The sequence below is a fragment of the Bufo gargarizans genome, chromosome 9, assembly GCF_014858855.1.
Source record: "Bufo gargarizans isolate SCDJY-AF-19 chromosome 9, ASM1485885v1, whole genome shotgun sequence".
In the NCBI taxonomy this organism is placed as follows: Eukaryota; Metazoa; Chordata; class Amphibia; order Anura; family Bufonidae; genus Bufo; species Bufo gargarizans.
Window position 1 is genome coordinate 58,359,125 of NC_058088.1, and position 20,459 is coordinate 58,379,583.

Consider the following 20,459-nt stretch of genomic DNA (forward strand, 5'->3'; position numbering starts at 1 on the left):
TATAACTACTATAATACTGCCCCTATGTACAATAATATAACTACCATAATACTGCTCCTATGTACAAGAATATAACTACTATAATACTGCTCCTATGTACAAGAATTTAACTACTATAATACTGCCTCCTATGTACAATAATATAACTACTATAATACTGCTCCTATGTACAAGAATATAACTGCTATAATACTGCCCCATGTACAAGAATATAACTACTATAATACTGCTCCTATGTACAAGAATATAACTACTATAATACTGCTCCTATGTACAAGAATATAACTGCTATAATACTGCTCCTATGTACAAGAATATAACTACTATAATACTGCTCCTATGTACAAGAATATAACTACTATAATACTGCTCCTATGTACAAGAATATAACTACTATAATACTGCTCCTATGTACAAGACTATAACTACTATAATACTTCTCCTATGTACAAGAATATAACTACTATAATACTGCCTCCTATGTACAAGAATATAACTACTATAATACCATCCCTACAGACTAGAAAATGTGAAAGGTCACAGAGTACAGAGAAGTGTTTGGTAATGAGAACAAATGTAGAATGAGAAATCAGAGGAAATTGAACAATCAGAGATATAAAGTAACGTCATTTTGCTCAGAGTTGCTCGGGTTCAGCTCGTTGTAAATATCCCTGAAATCCAATGTAGCTATAAACAGACACAGCGTCCCATTAAAAGTAATGGGAAAAGAATAGGCTCATTAGTGTATGGAGGAGCTGCACATCATGACATGCTAATGATGAGATAATTAACATGTCAGAGTACAGCTAGCGATCCACGAGCGTGTGCTGCAGCAGAGATGGCGGTGGGTGAGATGTGCGTCCTTGATCTGTTGACTCTTACTTCTTTAAACATTTATTCCATTTGCGTCGTCGTTCACGTCTTAAACTTATGGATAAATTACAGCTGGAGAAACGCTTTCCTTTCTTCATGGGTTACTCTTCATACATAGTTTTGTAGCTTTTTTTTACATTTAGGAAAAAACACATCAAACAACATAATTGTAAGAAACGTGCCGTCCCTTTAATGAGGTTCATTACAGACGCCTCGCTGCTGAACTGCCATATTCGGGGAAATAGGAATGCTGTATACTTCAATGTTGAGCTCGCTCTTCACTGCTATGTTCACTGCCTGTCCAAAAAAACAGTTGCCAATAAAAAAAAGCCTTTAGCTTTGATCACGGCACGCATTCGCTGTGGCATTGTTTCTATATCTGCAATGTCACAAGATTTATTTCCATCCAGTGTTGCATTCATTTTTCACCAAGATCTTGCATTGATGATGGTAGAGTCTGACCACTGCGCAAAGCCTTCTCCAGCACATCCCGAAGATTCTCAATGGGGTTAAGGTCTGGACTCTGTGGTGGCCAATCCATGTGTGAAAATGAGGTCTCATGCTACCTGAACCACTCTTTCACAATTTGTGCCCGTTGAATCCTGGCATTGTCATCTTGGAATGTGCCCGTGCCATCAGCGAAGAACAAATCCATTGATGGAGTAACCTGGTCATTCAGTATGTACAGGTAGTCAGCCGACCTCATTCTTGGAGCACATACTGATGCTGAACATAGACCTGACCAACTGCAGCAAACCCAGATCATAGCACTGCCCCCACAGGCTTGTACAGTAGGCACTAGGCATGATGGGGGCATCACTTCATCTGCCTCTCTTCTTACCCTGATGCGCCCATCACTCTGGAACAGGGTAAATATAGACTCATCAGACCACATCACCTTCTTCCATTGCTCCAGAGTCCAATCTTTATGCTCCCGAGCAAATTGAGGCCTTTTTTCTGGTTTTCCTCACTGATTAGTGGTTTTCTTACGGCTACACAGCTCTTCAGTCCCGATCCCTTGAGTTCTCTTCGCATTGTGTGTGTGGAAATGCTCTTACTTTCACTATTAAACATAGCCCTGAGTTCTACTGTTGTTTTTCTTCGATTTGATTTACCTAATCGCCGATTTTTCCTGCCACATTTCTTCCTCGAATATGAGTTTTTAAAAATGCATTGGACAGTTCTTAACCCAATTTTAGCAGTTTCTGCAATCTCCTTAGATGTTTTCTCTGCTTGATGCATGCCAATGATTTGACCCTTCTCAAACAGACTAACATCTTTTCCACGACCACGAGATGTGTCTTTCGACATGGTTGTTTAAGAAATAAGAAGCAACTCATTGCACCAGTTTGGGTTAAATAACTTGTTGCTGAAAGATAATCGCCCCTGCAGTAATTATCCAATAGGAGGCTCAGAACTATTTGCTTAGTTAAATCCAGGTGGCGACTTTTTTTTTGGACAGGCAGTGTACTTTAGCCCCTTAAGGACCCATGACGTACATGTACTTCATGAGGTCTGCGGGGCTCTGGAGGAAGATCGGGGTGGAATCGCAGCACCATGGCTGCTCTAACCAGCAGGCAGCCCTGCCAGGTAAGGGCAGCATGGTGCCGATCCGTCCTTCTGTAGTTCCATCTGGAATAGCTGCACAGATATTTTTTTTCATTGGCAGCTGTTCCTGTCCCTTCCCAGCCCCCCCATCCTTTTTTTACAGATGCGATTTTGTCCGTGCACTTTATTTTTATTTTTTTTAACCATTTTCCAGCTCTGCATCACTTTTTCTGCATGCGAGCTGTGACTGCCAAGTGCTTTTCAGTGCATACCTGCCTGATCAGCACCTGGGATTATTTATAAAGATTTTTTTGCCAATTTTTCATATTTTTTGGGGTTAAAAAATAAGAACTGGTAGTTAGGGCTTTATATAAATATATATAGAGTTCTATATTTCTATATAAACGTTAGGCAATATCGGAGTTCTGACATTTTCTACCAGACTCCAATTTACAGTCAGACCATGACCTGGAAGCGATTTAATTCAATCTGAAAATTCCTACACTACAATGACAATTCACAGTGCCCACCCCAAAAAGACCCAACATTTGACCGACTGTTCAAGGTTAGGCCTGTCATTGACCACTTCAGCAACAACCCAGAGAAACATGTCAGTGTAGATGAGTCCCTATTATTGTTGAAAGGGAGGATTAGATTCCGCCAATACCTGCCTAGCAAACGGGCAAGGTTTGGCATAAAAATATAGAGAGAGTAGATCTGGGTACACCCACAAGTTCCGCATTTACGAAGAGAAAGATTCCAGGATAGAACCCGCAGAATGCCCCCCCCCCCCCCCTCCTAAGAGTTAGTGGGAAGATTGTGTGGGAATTGCTGCACCCACTGCTGGATAAGGGTTACCACCTCTTTGCGTATAACTATTACACCAGTATCCCCCTATTCAGGTCCCTAACTGCCAGGGGTACTGTGGCTTGCGGCACAGTATGCAAAAATCAGAGAGGACTCCCTAGATCCCTGGTAGTGCAACCACTGAGAATGGGTGAAAACAGGGCTCTCCGCAGTGAGAATATTCTGGTGGTTAAGTACAAGGACGATAGGAACGTCCTTGTACTGACCACCATTCACACTAGCGCCCCTGCCCTTGTACAAGGTACCACTACCACTGTCAACAAGCCAGACTGCATCCTTGATTACAACAGGCACATGGGCGGGGTGGATCTTGCAAATCAACTCATGAAGCCCTACAGTGCCACACGAAAAACCAAAGTGTGGTACAAAAAGCTGGCCGTACACATTGTACAGATAGAAATCTACAATGCGTATGTGCTATTTCAATCTTCAGGCCACCGAGGAACTTTTCTTCAGTTCAGAGAGGTGGTTATCAAGGCCCTAATTTATCAAACCCAGGCAGGGGAGGGTCCCAGTACTTCTGGAAGTCATGGTGCCCGTGTCATACCAGGGCAACATTTTCCAGGTCAAGTCCCCCAGACAGTAAGGAAGGGAAGGACCCAAAAAAGATGCAGGGGTATGTCACAAAGGAGGGATAAGGAAAGACACCATTCACCACTGTGAAACCTGCCCTGAAAAACCTGGCCTGTGCATGCAAGACTGCTTCAGAATCTACCATTCTTCCCTGGAATATTAATTTAATTTCATCCTTTATGCTCCCTGTAATATTTCCACTTTATATCTGATTTAGTCCACCTCGCTTGCATATCCACTCTTGAACAACCACTACACACTCTTTTCTGTGAGACACCCGTTTGCTAAAAAGTACCCTTTCCACCACTTAAAATGTTCGTACGGGGGTGCTCTTTCCAAAATGGGGTCATTTCTTGGAGTTTTTCATTTCTAGGGACCTCAGGAAATTTTTGAAATGCGACATGGCAGCTAAAATCCAAGTCTGCCAATTCAGCCCTGCAAAAACCATATTTTGCACTTTGCCTGTAGCAGCCTGCTGTGCGCCAATGCAGCAGGTTAAGAGCACATATGCGGTGTTCGCAAAATGGGGAGGAAGTGGGGAACATATCCTGGGGTGCATTTTCTCCTTTAACCCCTTTGTGAAAGTGAAAAATTGGGGTTCTGCTAGTAATTTTTCATTTTTACAAATGTGTGCTTTGAAATGCTCCTCTCAAGTAATACTGCCTTCTGTCAGACACCTGTTTGCTAAAAAGTAGCAACCACTTTCCACCACTTAAAATGTTAGTACGGGGGTGCTCTTTCCGAAATGGGGTGACTTCTTAGGGTTTTTCATTTCTAAGGACCTCAGGAATTTATTTAATGCGACATGGCAGCTAAAATCCATGTCTGCCAATTCAGGTCAGCAAAATCCATTTTTAGCTGTTTGACTCTAGAGCCCTGCCGTGCGACCATACATGAATTTCTGAGCACATATGGGGTGTTGGCGTATTTGGGGGGAAATTAGGAACAAAATGTTGGGTGCATTTTGTCCTGTTTTACCTTGTGAAAGTGAAAAATGTGGGTGTAAAGCAACTTTTTCTGGGAAAAATTGTAATTTTTCATTTTCACAGCCAAGCGTTTCCTAATTCTGTGAAACGCCTGATGTGTCAAAGTGCTCACTACACACCTTGAAATATTCCTTGAGGGGTGTAGTTTCTGGAATGGGGTCACTTTTTGGGGATTTCCACTTTAGGGCCACCTCAGGGTGTGTTAAATTGCAAGATGGCGCCTATCAATTATTCCGGAGAAATCTGCCTTCCAGAAGCCATTTGGCGCTCCTTTCTCTCTGACCCCTGTGGCATGCCCATATAGCAGTATACAAGCACATATGGGGTATTGCCGTAATCAGGAGAAAATGGGTAATAAATTAGGGGGTGCATTTTTTCCAATTCCCCCTTGTGAAAGTGAAAGATTTGGGCCTAAAGTTAATTTTTCTGGATTTTTTTTTTGTTTTTCATTTTCACAGCCAATTCCATGACTCACCTTTGAGGACAAAGTTCTCACTACACATCTTGAAATGTTCCTTGAGGGGTGTAGTTTCCAGACTGGGGTCACTTTTGGGGGGTTTCCACTCTTAGACTTACCTCAGGGTGTCTTCATATGCGACATAGCTCCCTAAAGCCAATCCTGCAAAAATCTGTCCTCCAAAAGCCCTATGGCGCTACTTCCCTTTTGAACCCTGCCATGCGCCCATATATCATTTTTTGAGCACATATGGGGTGTTGGCGTATTCGGGGGGAATGGGGAACAAAATGTTGGGTGCTTTCTTTCCTGCACCCAACATTTTGTTCCCCATTCCCCCCGAATACGCCAACACCCCATATGTGTAAAGCAACTTTTTTCTGCAAAAACATTTTCACAGCTAAGCGTTTCCTAATTCTGTGAAACGCCTGATAGGTCTAAGTGCTCGCTACACACCTTGAAATATTCCTTGAGGGGTGTAGTTTCTGGAATGGGGTTACTTTTTGGGGGTTTCCACTCTAGGGCCACCTCAGGGTGTCATCATATGCGACATAGCTCCCAATTACTATTCCAGCTAAATCCACTCTCCAAAAGCCATACGGTGCTCCTTCCTCTCTGAAGCCTGCCATGCAGCCATACATCAGTTTTTGAGCACATATGGGTTGTTTCTGTAAACTCCAGATTCAGGGTAATAGATTTTAAGCTTTGTTTGGCTGTTAACCCTTGATGTGTTGCAGAAAAAAAAAATTTATAAAGAATTTTAATCTGCTAAAAAAAAAGGGAAATTTTTAAATTTCATTCCCATTTTCATTTAATTGTCGTGGGGCACCTAAAGGGTTAACAAAGTTAGTAAAGTCAGTTTGGAACAGCTTGAGGGGTGTAGTTTCAAAAATGGGGTGATTTATGGGTGGTTTCTAATATGTAAGTCCCCAGAAAGTGACTTCATAACTGAACTAATCATGAAAAAATTGGGGTTTGGAGAGGTTCCTAAAAAATTTAAGATTTGCTTCTAAACTTCTAAGCCTTCTAACGACCCCAAAAAATAAAATGTCCTTTTCAAAATGATCCAAACATGAAGTAGACATATGGGAAATGTAAAGTACCATAATTACTATTTTTGGAGGTATTAAAATTACAGAAATTGAAATTTGCTAATTTTTGCAATTTTTTGAAAAATTTGGTAATTTTTTTAAAATAAAAATTACATTTTTTGACACAATTTTACCATCGTCTTGAAGTACCACCGTTTTGAGGAGAAAACAATCTCAGAATAGTCTAAATATGTAAAAAGAGTTTTAAATTTTTTACCACATGAAGAGTGCTAAAAATGGCCTGGTCCTTAAGGTGAAAAATAGCAGGGTCCTTAAGGCGTTAAAGGCGGTATTACATTGGTATTACATTCTGCCATATGATCGCTAAAGAGCATTCGTAGTAATACTGCGATGATCTCACAATGTAATACTGCCGCCAATTGTCCGATGAATGAGCAAATGCTCGTTCTTCGGGCAGTCGTGATCTTCAGCATGCTGAAAGATTATTATTTGGCAGCGAAAGATCATACTGTCTTATCATGATTTGCTGCAAGCAAACCACTAGACAGCATGGGGGGGGGGGAGCAATGGCATCGAGATTGCTGCATGTTATAGCAGCTGTGTCCTTTACTAGCGAGCAGACAATTTCTGAGAAGGAACTGTTACCTCCCAACGATTGCCTGTATGACTCTATAGCTACTGCTTATATTCTATATGAATTTAACTACTATAATACTGCTCCTATGTACAAGAATATAACTACTATAATACTGCTCCTATGTACAAGGATATTACTATAATACTGCTCCTATGTACAAGATTATAACTACTATAATACTGTTCCTATGTACAAGAATATAACTACTATAATACTGCCTCCTATGTACAAGAATATAACTACTATAATACTGCTCCTATGTACAAGAATATAACTACAATAATACTGTTCCTATGTACAAGAATATAACTACTATAATACTGCCTCCTATGTACAAGAATATAACTACTATAATACTGCCTCCTATGTACAATAATATAACTACTATAATACTGCTCCTATCTACAAGTATATAACTACTATAATACTGCTCCCATGTACAAGAATATAACTACTATAATACTGCTCCTATATACAAGAATATAACTACTATAATACTGTTCCTATGTACAAGAATATAACTACTATAATACTCCTTCTTATGTACAAGGATATAACTACTATAATACTGTTCCTATGTACAAGAATATAACTACTATACTACTGCCTCCTATGTACAAAAATATAACTACTATAATGGCTGTTTCACACGAGCGGATGCCGTGCGTGACATCCGCTCCGTGAAAGAGCGATTTGTCACTGTGATTTCGTAGTAAAGAGATCACAGATAGGCACGGAGCATTATCAGTCATGTTAATGCTCCGTGCCTCTGCAGTCTGCATCGGGTCTTGGCACTCTTTCACGGAGCGGATGTCACGCACGGCATCCGCTCGTGTGAAACAGCCCTAATACTGTCTCCTATGTACAAGAATATAACTACTATAATACTGTCTCCTATGTACAAGAATATAACTACTATAATACTGCCTCCTATGTACAAGAATATAACTACTATAATACTGCTCCTATGTACAAGAATATAACTACTATAATACTGCTCCTATGTACAAGAATATAACTACTATAATACTGCTCCTATGTACAAGAATATAACTACTATAATACTGCTTCTATGTACAAGAATATAACTACTATAATACTGCTCCTATGTACAAGGATATTACTATAATACTGCTTCTATGTACAAGAATATAACTACTATAATACTGCCTCCTATGTACAAGAATATAACTACTATAATACTGCTCCTATGTACAAGAATATAACTACTATAATACTGCCTCCTATGTACAAGAATATGACTACTATAATACTGCTCCTATGTACAAGAGTATAACTGTATGATCGCTAGGTCTAATACAGGCTTAAAGTGAGTCTGTCACCACATTTGAGCATATTAGACAGATAGATCCAATAGCGTTATATGTGCCACCCAGAAGTTAAAAACGGTACCTTTGTTGCATATACCGGAGTCTTCTTTCAGCCAAAAATGAACTTTGAAGATTCTGTAAATGCGCCCTCTCAAGTGCCCAGGGCGGCATCTCAATCTTTCGAGCCCAAGACCGGACCTCCCCAACGGCTCATAACCCCGCCCTCCGTGTGCCTCTGCCTGCCCGTTTACGCTCCTCCTCTCTCCTTTTCCACTGCGGCTGCGCAGTCAAATTCACTCTTTTTACACTCTTTTTACACTTTATAGAGAATTTTTTGGGGGGGTACTGTGTCTCTTACGGACAGGGCCGTACTGACAATTAGGCGAGGTGAGGCAATCGCCTCAGGTGGCATGGCAGGGCAGCAGGAGTGGAGCTGAGTGCTTCCGTTGTGGAAGCGCTCATCTCTATATTCATCTTTATCGCCGTCCTCCGGACAGCTATACAGATGAATGGTGCGGTGGGCAGAGGAGAGGCGTCTCTCTTCCCCGTTCCTCTTATAGGCTGCAGGCCTAGTGCCAGCCTGATGGTGGTAAATATATGTGTTTATGTTTTTTTTATATAACACAACGCAGGAAAGGAGCGCTATGGGGGCATCTAGGGGCACTTATTGGCACATCATAAGGGGCCCTATGGGGACTTCCACTAATGGCAGAAATAAGAAGTATTTTATATGGAGAAGGGGGAGATGAGCACTATGGGGGCATCTTTTGGGGGCACTGAGAGGATATTATAAACTAGCACATTATGGGGGCACTATGAGGGAGTCTACTGGGGGCTCTGTATAGGGGCATTTTATACTGGGACACATAATGGGGGGAGAGGAGCACCATGGGGGCACTAAGAAGGGGTATTTTATACTAACAAATTCTGCGGGACACTGAGGGCATTTACTTGGGCACTATATACTGAAAAATTATGGGGGCACTATGAGGAAGGGGGGAGAGGAGCACCATAGGGGCTTTTACTGGGGGTACTATATAGGGGTATTTTATACTGGCACATTTTTTTTGTACTGGCACAGAACAGGGGCATTTATTGTACTAGTACACATTATTAGGGGACATTTTTTGCACTGACACACATTATAAGGGTAGATTATTTTTGTTCTGATGCTCATTTTTAGGGGCATGTTTCTACTGTCACTTTATAAGGGGATTTATTACTACTGTGGGGCATTATTATGGGCTTTATTACTACTGGGGGACATGATTACTAGTATGGGCACTATGGGAGCATTATTACTTCTGGGGCACAGTGGGGACATTAGTACTGTTGGGGGCACTATTACCACCAACTGGCAGAGAATTATTAGTTGAGACTTTGGGGAGCACTATTACTGTGGGGGGCACCCTGGCACAGTATCAGCTTAGCACAGTTATTTTTGGGGGACATTATATTTACACTATTGGTGTCAGGGACACTATTTGCTGGGCGCAATCATTTTAGGACACTTTGTTCCAATAATCATTGAAGGGCATTATCTGCATGGTGCTAGTATTATCAGGGGGACTGATTCTGCAGTATAATATTGGGGAGCACAGCGGGCACAGTATTGGGGGGTGGCAGGATGATTTGTCCAGAAGGTGGGAGGATGATGGAAAAGTAGGAAACTAAGATGCTTTTTTGCCAGAGACGAGAAATGGGTGAAAGAAATCATCATGGCGGTCTGGTCTGGACGGAGAAGATGAGGAAAACGGACATCTGCATCAGAGGAGACGTCACTGGATGTAAGGCGCATGTGGGGCTGTATTACCCTGTAGGTTCTGTAGTGATACATGTAATGTTAGGAGGGAAGGGGTTAGGTTGAGAATTTTGTATGGGGGGGGCGGGGCTGTTTCAATTTTTGCCCCCCGCAGCAGAAAGGCTAGGTGGACCCCTGCTTACGGAGAGGGCCTTATGGTTTATACAGACGTTCAGAGGGGCTCCTTCTAGCGTGTGCTGTGGGTCCCTGCTGCTTACATAAGACTTTTCTATCTACTGTTTGTTATAATTAAAGGCTCCCTTAAATCCCAGTTTCTAGGCTCATTTGCTGCTTATATCTTAATCCGGTCCATTATTTACCGGCTTCTTTCTGTAATTTCAAGCCTTGAATTTAATTATGAGATAAAGCAGTTTATCCGCGTCGGATACATTTACATCCTTACAGCAGGTATGAGTTGTTTTTTTCATGGCAGAGAAAATTATTCTGACAAGGAGGACTGGAGGTGACCTCCATGACGGCACACGGGGCACAGAGCCATCTGCTGCTACACTTCTCATTATTAGTCCTTTAACGAGTCAAGTATTTCGATCCTGAATGATCGCACACCTGTTTAGCGGCCATAGTGTTGCCTGTCAGAGGTCATTTGTACTATTTTTTCCATTTATTGTAATTTTTCTATCTTTTTTTTTTAGTTCTATTAGGATACTTTAAAATACTCAAACTTTTATTTTTCACCTTCACAGTAAAATAAAGTGTATGTATAGTTCTGAGGGATCGGGGCTGGCTACGGGCACAGTTTGGATGGAACTTTTTAGTTATTAGCTCACTTTTGTATCCTCTATACATTATGCCAGACATTCACAGTTTATGCTACATTAACCCCTTCCCTTCAGCCCTACTGTTAAAGACATACTTGGAAAACATTACATACAGAGCTAAAAGGGGTTATCCCATCTTAGACAATGGGGGCATATCGCTAGAATATGCCCCCATTGTCTGATAGGTGCGGGTCCCACCTCTGGGACTTGCACCTACAAGGAGAACGGAGCCGGGGAGAGTTGTGACCGTCCACCACCAGGCGCAGCTCCCCGCCTCCCCCATTTAAGTGAATCGGAGCGCACCGCGCATGCGCGGCCACCGCTCCCATTCATTTCTATGGGGCCGACGAAAATAGCCGAGCCAGCGTTCGTCTATTTTCGTCGGCTTCATAGAAATGAATGGAGGGCGGGTGCGCATGCGCAGTGCGCCCTCCTCAACTTTTTTTCTCTCTGTTCTCCTTGTAGGTACGGGTCCCAGAGGTGGGACCCACACCTATCAGACAATAGGGGCATATCCTAGTGATATGCCCCCATTGTCTAAGATAGGATAACCCCTTTAATACAGTGACACATACTGTGCACCTACCTGGTGCTGCCTATGGCAATCGCTTCACCTGGTCTCATTGGTGGTGCACCCCTGGCATCATATGGGTATGCTAACAGCTCTCCCATGCTGAGGGCGCCTAGGAGTTGCTGCGTTCTCGGGGTTCAGTAGAGGCCCAGGACTAAATTTCTGCACTACAGACTTTCTTGGGGTGTTCCACTAATAAAAAGTTAAACATGTTCACTGGATAGCGGATAACTGGTCGATCTGGGGGGAGGGGGGGTGGATCTGAGCACGGGGACCCCAGCGATCAGGAGTACGTGAATGGGATGTTGCTGAAGCACGCACACCAGCTCTCCATTCATCTCTATAGGACTGCCCTAATGTCCCTTTAACCACTTAAGATGAGGCCAAGTTCGGCTTATTATTCGGTGTTATTTTTTATTTTAGTTTTATTTATTTTTTTATACCTACCCCAATTTTTTAAGACTCAACTTTTTAATTGATTTGTTGAAGTGAAATTAATCTCACAATGTGCAATATCTTCATGTATTTTTATGGCATCATTTAGCAGTAGGTTTAATGTAGCACTACTTAGTCGATATGCCCAAAAAAAAAAAAAAATCACATTGGTCCATTCTTGTTTTTTTTTTTTTTTACTTTGTTCAGCAGACATTATAACTCTTTATAGGTCTTTTATTAGGGTTTATATAAACGCCTCTGTTTTCCAATTCATTGTAGCCCTTCTATAGCAGAGGTATGTCCTGGCAGACATCACCCCAGGGCAGCCCTGCATGATTAAATGTGTAACGCTGGGGGTTAAAGGGCATCGGTCGGCAGATTTTTACCTATGACCCTGGCTGACCTTTGGCATGTGCGGTTGGCAGCTGAAGGCGTCTGTGTTGGTCCCATGTTCATATGTGCCCCCATTGCTGAGAAAAAGGATGTTTTCATTGATGCAGGTGAGCCTCTAGGAGCAACGGGGGCGTTACCATTACTCCAAGAGGCACAACTTTCTCTGCAACTGCCGTGCCCTCTTTGATTGACAGGGTCAGGCATTATGCCATTTTCACTGCCAGGTCCTGTCAATCATAGTGCAGGCGGCGCGGCAGTTGCAGAGAGAGCAGAGCCTCTAGGTGTAAAGGCGACGCCCCCGTTGCTCCTTGAGGCTCATCTGCATTTTTCTCCATATGAACATGGGACCAAGCATTCCATTACCAATCTGCTGACAGATGCCCTTGAACAGTTTATAACATCTTCTCAAATACAAATGTAACCATTATTAGCAATTCAAACAAGAACAGAAATATGGTATAAACATCACAAATGGTCGGATCGAAATGATTTGATATTAGAAGCTGCATTAGTAATGCCGACTATGAATTCATACAAAAAATAAATTTAAAAAAAGCAGAAAACATTTATAATATCACAGAATGTCAGGAAGAAAATTAGCCAAGAAAATCAGTGCATGCATTTAAAGGCAATCATATGAAATTAGGAGCTGCAGGATTTTTTATAGGTTAAATTATTCTGATCAACATCCCAAAAGCACGAAGCGTTAACAGACAAATGGACAGCGCTGATTATGAGCAAAATCATCAACGAGTCATGCGCATGCGTCGTTATATCATTGGTGGTGAAGGTTTAGTAAAGGAGCATGCAATGTCTGTCCCCGCTCACCGTCATCTTACCATATCGTCTGCCAACGTTTTTATATGAATGTTCTATAAAAGCCAATGAAAGAGGAAAGAGAAAAAAATCTATATAAGAAAAACATAAAAATCAAAGTAACAGCAAAACAAACAGGAGTTCAGCTTCATATATCGGGGCTGGACACATATATAAAGGGGAAATACACATATCAAAATGGCACTCACCGGGAATAGTCCAATTCTTACTTTATTGCTCCACATCAGCATAAAAACAGATAAGCAGACGGTATGGGTGCAGGACGCCACACAGGCACCATGAGGCGACGGCCGTTTGGCGTAATTCACGCTTGGAGGCCCGAGGAAGTGTGAATTACGTGTGGCGTCCTGCACCCCCTACCGTCTGCTTATCTGTTTTTATGCTGATGTGGAGCAATAAAGTAAGAATTGGACTATTCCCGGTGAGTGCCGTCTTTCATCTTGATATGTGTATACTCGTTAGACCTAATTGAGACGGAGCACCACCGAGGTTTGTTGCAAGCCGCCGTGTCACCACTATAGGTTCCGTTCCTTTGATGTCTGTGGAGGAGAGCCGGAGTAGTGCCGTCCTACTTATAGATCTACCTAGACAGGTCTTTAAAGAAGTTTTGTCATCAAAATCAAATAGGTACAGGTCCTGTCTCCGAAGAGAAGGAGAGCAGACTGTGCATGCGCGGTGTGCTACCCATTCACAGCTATGGGACTGCTGGAACTCTTATAGTGGTGAACAGAGGTTGGCCATGCATGCTCGGAGGCTCTCCATTCACTTCCATGGTCCCTGTTCTACAGATAGGAGCAGGTCCCAGAGGTGGATAGTAGACACCTATCTGGTATAACCTAGCAATGTGTCATACCCCTTTATTGTGTGAACTTGGGCGTTGGAGCTCAACAATCGGGCCCCTCAGCCCTGGTGTCAATCCCCATTACAGCAGACCATTGGTGCACGCAGGCACACGAGCCACCACTCGGTTCTGCTAAGGGTCCTCCGTGATCACATATTTTTGGCAAATTCTAATTTAATTTATAATTAAATGAACTCATAATAGTAATTAGTAGTGGTAAAAGATTGGGATTTAGTTTATTTTAGCATCCTGTGCCTTGGTTTAGGGTCTTTTGTAGATATCAACACCAACTCCGTTTAACTGTAATCTATGGGTGAATCCAGCAGTAAGTCTTTAATTCCCCTGCAGCGCCACCGCAGGAGACATAAAGAATTGCATGTCAATCTGTGTGAAGTATGAACATGTTGGGTCCTCCAGAACAAGCTCTATCCTGCACAGAAGACCCCTCCGCATTAAAGGGGCTATGCAGGATCAGAAGAATATATCTGCTTACTTCCAAAAAAAGCACCACTTATAGATTGCATGTGGTATTGCAGCTCAGCTTAATTTGCTTCAGTGAAGCTGAACAGTAAAGCTAAATACAACCCATGGGCAAGTATGGTGCTGTTTCTTTAAGGAAGCAGCCATATTTTCTAATCCTGGGCAACCCCTTTAGGCTAGGTCTACACGACGACATTTGTCGCGCGACATTTTTTATAATGGCAGCCTATGGTGTCGCACTGCAACATGCAACATGCTGTGACTGCAAAAAACAATTGCAGAAAATCCATTCGAGATGGATTTTTCTGCGACTGTTGCGTCGCAGTCGCAGCATGTCGCATGTTGCAGTGCGAGGCCATAGACTGCCATTATAAAAATTGTCACACGACATTGGTGCGGCAAAATGTTGCGCGAAAAATGTTGCAGTGTATACCTAGCCTTAAAGGGGTTCTGTACCCTGGATAGATTCATCAGCATCTGCTCGTTGGGGTCTGACACCCAGGACCCCCGCCAATCATCTGTTTAAGAAGGCAGCGGTGCTGGCAGTAGCGCCACAGGCTTCTCACCATTTCCCGCAGGCCCAGAGACGACTGATATCACTGGCCTGGGAACGGCTAAGCCCCATTGAAGTGAACGGGGCTTAGCTGCGCTCAGGCCAGTGATACTAGTCGTGATGTCACTGGGCCTGTGGGAAATAGTGAGAAGGCCGGGGTACTACTGTCAGCCCCGCTGCTTTCTCAAACAACTGATCGGTGGAGGTCCTGTGTGTCGGACCCCCTCCGATCAGATACTGAGGATCTATCCACAGGATAGATTATCGGTAAGAAAAATCTGCAGAACCCCTTTAATATAAAAATAGAAGAAAGAGTTACTGTTACCATACACAAGTCTGACTCATTAATGCATTGTACAGATGAAAGGGTAAAGATAAAAAATCATACATTAGTCATTGCATATTTATATATGAGCCAACATAGTTAACCAGACATCTGGGACATGGCACGTGTTTCTATGGAGATACAGTATCATCATCCTGCATATTTATGTAAATAGTTTGATACATTGTAACATAATACAATACTGTATTTTAGCCATAGCTGTAAGCTCTTGGGCTCCGACGCAGACCTCTTTCTGTAATATGCTGCCCATAAATAGGAGAGCATGGTCTGGTGACAAGAGAACCAAAACGATAAAAATCTATGTTGAATTAAATAGGCATGGGCCTAGATTGGTGGCACAGGGTAATATGGTACCCAAGTAGTGTGACATCAAGGTCTCCCAGACAGTGATATGCTCTTTCTGGTCAGTAAAGAGGAGTTCCAATCAGAGGACTATATCCCCCTATAACCTGGTTAAGAAACTGTAGCATTGTATAAACAGCTCGTCTACAAATTTTTGGTCCAGCTCCAGTATGCCCAAAATCTGCTATGGTAAGGCCACTCTTGGAACCTTCAATAGTCAAGAGAGGTGGATCAGCCATGTAGAAGCATAAAAATATGTGATCCCTGTGGTCCTCCAAAGCTGCTGCCTCTTGGCTTTAAGCAGTAGAGGAACATTCAGGATAAAGTCGCTAAGATGGTTTTGGGCAAAATACCCAAAGAGGAGATATAACTAAGGGTTGCTATAGACCCTGGGGTGCATGCCATGTGTCTACGATTCAGACTATGATAATGCTGGTATTTATTAGGCAGCAGTGAATAGGGCTATGGTTTCGGTGATGTAATCTGTTGGAGTGAGGGATTGATGGTTTAGAAACATCGAGAAACTGATCTGTACCACTTGTTAGATGGTGATCCTGGAGCCTATAGCACATGTGCCAACTTCTATCTCAAAGATAAGGTTGCCTTTCCACAGAGCAGAGATACAGGTAAAGGTTGATATACTGATTTACTGGGGAAAAAAACAACTTTATTATGTTGATTATTGAAATCAAATTATTTTTTTTCCAATTCTTGCTTTCCCATGGCTGATCCATTAGGGTGACCTAAGGAAAGAATTCAATCTTTCAGATTGGCGCTCTGCACACTTGCTGGAAATAGTTGTCAATAGTTTACAAGTTTCTTCATCAAAAGTCAAAAAGACTTTAACAAAGCCCAATAAAGACAGAAATTAGAGATAAAAGGAGGAGATAATAAAACAATATTTCGACTGATTAAGCAGATCAGAGACTCGACTAAACCCACAGGTGGCATTTATCTCAGATGCACAAATGGGAATCTGCTACTGGGATGTTATCGGATAATTTGATAGCACTTACAATTAATTTAAATGAGACTCTCCTAAATCATCTTCGGCTAGTAAAATAGTCATATTACTTAAAATATAGAGCATAATTTGATAAGTAGCGAAAGTCGATCCGCTCAACAATCGCTGTTAATAGACTCTTTCTTAATTATGCCGCAATAAATTCATTTTTGTAATTTCACACAACATTAAATTATATTTTAATCATACAGAACTATATTAAACAATTAGCATTAAAGTACAAGACCAAACCTTGTGTACAACCAAATAAAGAAAAATGGAAAAAGAGCTTATTTTTTTCCGTAGTGCGGCCGTAATGTCATTCATCACTGTGAAAATTTTCAGTTCAGATTGATAAGTTTACTAGATTGCTGCATTTTTGTACTTTTTTTTGCGTTCTTTTCTTTACTGTTTTGCTCGTTTGAGATAATTTTGCAGTTCGTTCACTCACCTAAATGCAAATTTCACTTTATTACTCTGACGGAACCATATGTTCGGCATTTGAGACAAGGAAGGTTAAAATAGGAATCCATATTTAGAGTGTAACTATCATTATGAATATTTTCATATGCATATAGAAGCCTTTGTAATATATATTAGAGGAAGTGATTCCTTCCTAACCTTCAAACAGCCTGTATTTCCCCTTCTCCTATCTGCAGATCTAAGTAAATGTTCAGAGGCAACTTCAGTCACCTTTTTACAATATCCTTTTAGTGTAAAACAGTAAAGTGAGAGAGGAGGGGGATGCAGCTGCAGTTTCTTTCTATTTAAAGGGTCATAGAGCAGAAAAGATAAACTAATATGGGGCAAATACAATTTCATAATAAGAAATTTGATTGGCAAGTCCTCGGAACCTAAAGATCTGGTACCAGTATGAAATGGAAGGAAATGGAAAGGAATTTTTTGGACTTCTAAGATGATTCCACTGGAGTAAAGCTGATAATAAAGGTGATATTCCTTTAATAGGGCCATCTGCTATTAGCTGTTGTCCCCAGTGATGATGAACTTTCTCACGCCCACGACTCATTGAGAGCAAAGGATTTCATTAGATAGCAGGGATCATCCTAAGCAGTGGACCTTGCTTGAGAAAGCCCTTGACCCAGTCAATAGTAGGGTGAAGTCAAATAAAGCATTGCATGACAATTAGGGATCGACCGATTATCGGAAGTACCGATATAATCGGCCGATATTCAGGATTTTGTACATTATCAGCATCTAACCTTGCCAATATACCAAAAATGCATATAAAGCGAATACTAGTGAGCGCTTTCATTATGGAAGCGCGCACTAGTATGCATCGGGTGCCATGAGCAGGGAAGAAGCGCAGAAAGCGCTTCCGATACTCACCCTCCCTGGTCTTCTTTGATGGGGCCTGTAGCATCAGGACTGTCAGGTGACAGTGCAGCGTGGGCTGGAGAACACAGGGGAGCGAGATGCTGGACCCAGAGATGAAGAGGAGCCGCGGCGCAGGAGAGGTGATGAGTTTTATATTTTAGTCATCTGTGGTCCGATAGGGGTTAATAAAAGTCTGATCTGAGGTCTGATAGGGGTTAATAATGGTCTGATCTGAGGTCTGATAGGGGTTAATAAAGGTCTGATAGGGGTTAATAAAGTCAGTGAGGGGGGATGGTGTGGAAATTGGCATTTGGCACTAGTGTATTATAAATATAAATTATAAATTGACTACCAACTAAGGGCTTTATTAATTTATAATTTACATTTATAATAGACTAGTGCCATATGCAAATTTCCACCACCTCAGTGACTACCAACTAATATAATATATATTATGAGATATAAAATATCGGTATAAATTATTGGCTATCGGCCTGAAAGTTTACAGATTATCAGTATCGGCTCTAAAAAAATCAATATCGGTCGATCCCTAATAGCTATAAGTCAAAAGTGTTAATATAATTAGAGATGAGCGAATTTCATATTTTGAAATTCGTTCACGCTTCGTTTGGTGGTAAAAGCAGAATTGAGTTATGGATTCCGTTACCACGGACCATAATGCAATTCTGTGATGGAATGCATAACGGAATGCGTTTAGAGGCAGGGGAGTCCTCTCCTACATAACGGAAACGGGGCGGATCCGTTATGCAGGCCATAGACTTCTATTATGACGGAATGAATAACGGAACGCCTCTAAAGGCATTCTGTTATACATTCCGTCATAGAATTGCTTTATGGTCTGTTGTAACGGAATCCATAACGCAATTCTGCTTTTAACACCAAACGAAAAATTCGCTCATCTCTAAATATAATGCATGGAGTCTGTAAGTCCTTCAGAAAGAAAGACACATTTTGCAAAGGCTAATTGCTCTGGCTCTTAGAGAGGGGCCCCAATAGGTAGACGTCCATTACCTCTACATATCCTGATAGAGAGTTAGTCAGGGGGTTTATAAACATAGGCCTTGCTTCTGGTATATACTGTAACCCGTATCACCTTTTCATTTCAATTATACATATTAATTCATCCAAAAATACAGATTCTTGCCCGTACAGTTCATACAGGAACAAAGCATACAAATCCGGGGCCCTAAGCACAGAGCAGGTCAGACTGGAGCAGAGGATTTGACATTTTGAGAGAGTAATAAAAGGAAATCTTTAATGGTGGGTACATGTGGAGCGTGACCTTACTCCAGAGAGCGCACCGGTGTAATGGTGGCAACAATGCTTCTCATAACCAGAAAATTGCCACTGATTGTTTTAATAACAGGACAAGTTCTGATGGCTACAAAGTATCAGCCAACCACTCGTTATCAAAGCTTCAAGATGTTCTGTCAATTATCTAAAGTGCCTGATTTGAAAGTCTAATTTTTAGCAGTGTCACAAATCTGACCTTGGTTTTAGCCATTCAAATAAAAATAAAGAAAGAATAAAACTCATTTATCATAAAAAGAAATTCTAGACACAGATAAAAGACAAACTAGTATAATAAAGATCAATACATTCACTGTCTATAGTCCCGGAACAGACAAAGGGGCAGATTGTCTACAACTGGAGACAGTATAAACCTAGATAGGCCGTCTACACCTGCACTAGATGCACCATAGAGGCTTAGGCTGGATGATTTTTGTGCTTGGCTTGATACTTTATACCAACTAGTTATTGGCTTACTCAAAACCTAGTTGGATTGACATTAGTAGAAGTAGGACAATATCCATAAAGAAAATGAGGAAATCAATGTAAAATAAAAAAATAAAATTACAATCTATGTCTTATTCTGATCTCTGAGCTAAGTGTTGCCCCTGTAGAGAAAGGAAAGGGCACGATCTGTGCACTTCAGTATATGGGTGCGGAAAAACAAAATAGCATATAAAACTGCCTCCTATGTAAAATATTACAGCTACTATAATACTGCACACATGTACAAGAATATAACTGATATAATACTGCTCCTATGTACAAGAATATAACTACTATAATACTGCCTCCTATGTAAAATATTACAGCTACTATAATACTGCCTCCTATGTAAAATATTACAGCTACTATAATACTGCCTCCTATGTACAAGAATATAACTGATATAATACTGCTCCTATGTTCAAGACTATAACTACTATAATACTGTTCCTATGTACAATAATATAACTACTATAATACTGCCTCCTATGTACAAGACTATAACTGATATAATACTGCTCCTATGTTCAAGACTATAACTACTATAATACTGTCTCCTATGTACAAGAATATAACTACTATAATACTGCTCCTATGTACAAGAATATAACTACTATAATACTGC

General features: G+C 41.4%; 1 protein-coding gene across 4 annotated transcripts in view; it reads right to left on the reverse strand.

Annotated features, from left to right (window-relative positions):
* The window catches only part of DIAPH2 (diaphanous related formin 2), a 1,273,340-nt gene that overhangs the window by 1,200,342 nt on the left and 52,539 nt on the right, over positions 1–20,459 (reverse strand). For 3 of the 4 annotated variants that reach the window (XM_044268816.1, XM_044268815.1, XM_044268819.1), the window contains exon 2: positions 13,140–13,172. The exons of the other annotated variant lie outside the window; for it this stretch is intronic. In XM_044268816.1, coding sequence (XP_044124751.1) covers positions 13,140–13,172 — 33 coding nt within the window. The remainder of the gene's footprint in view (positions 1–13,139; positions 13,173–20,459) is intronic. 4 annotated transcript variants of the gene reach the window in all.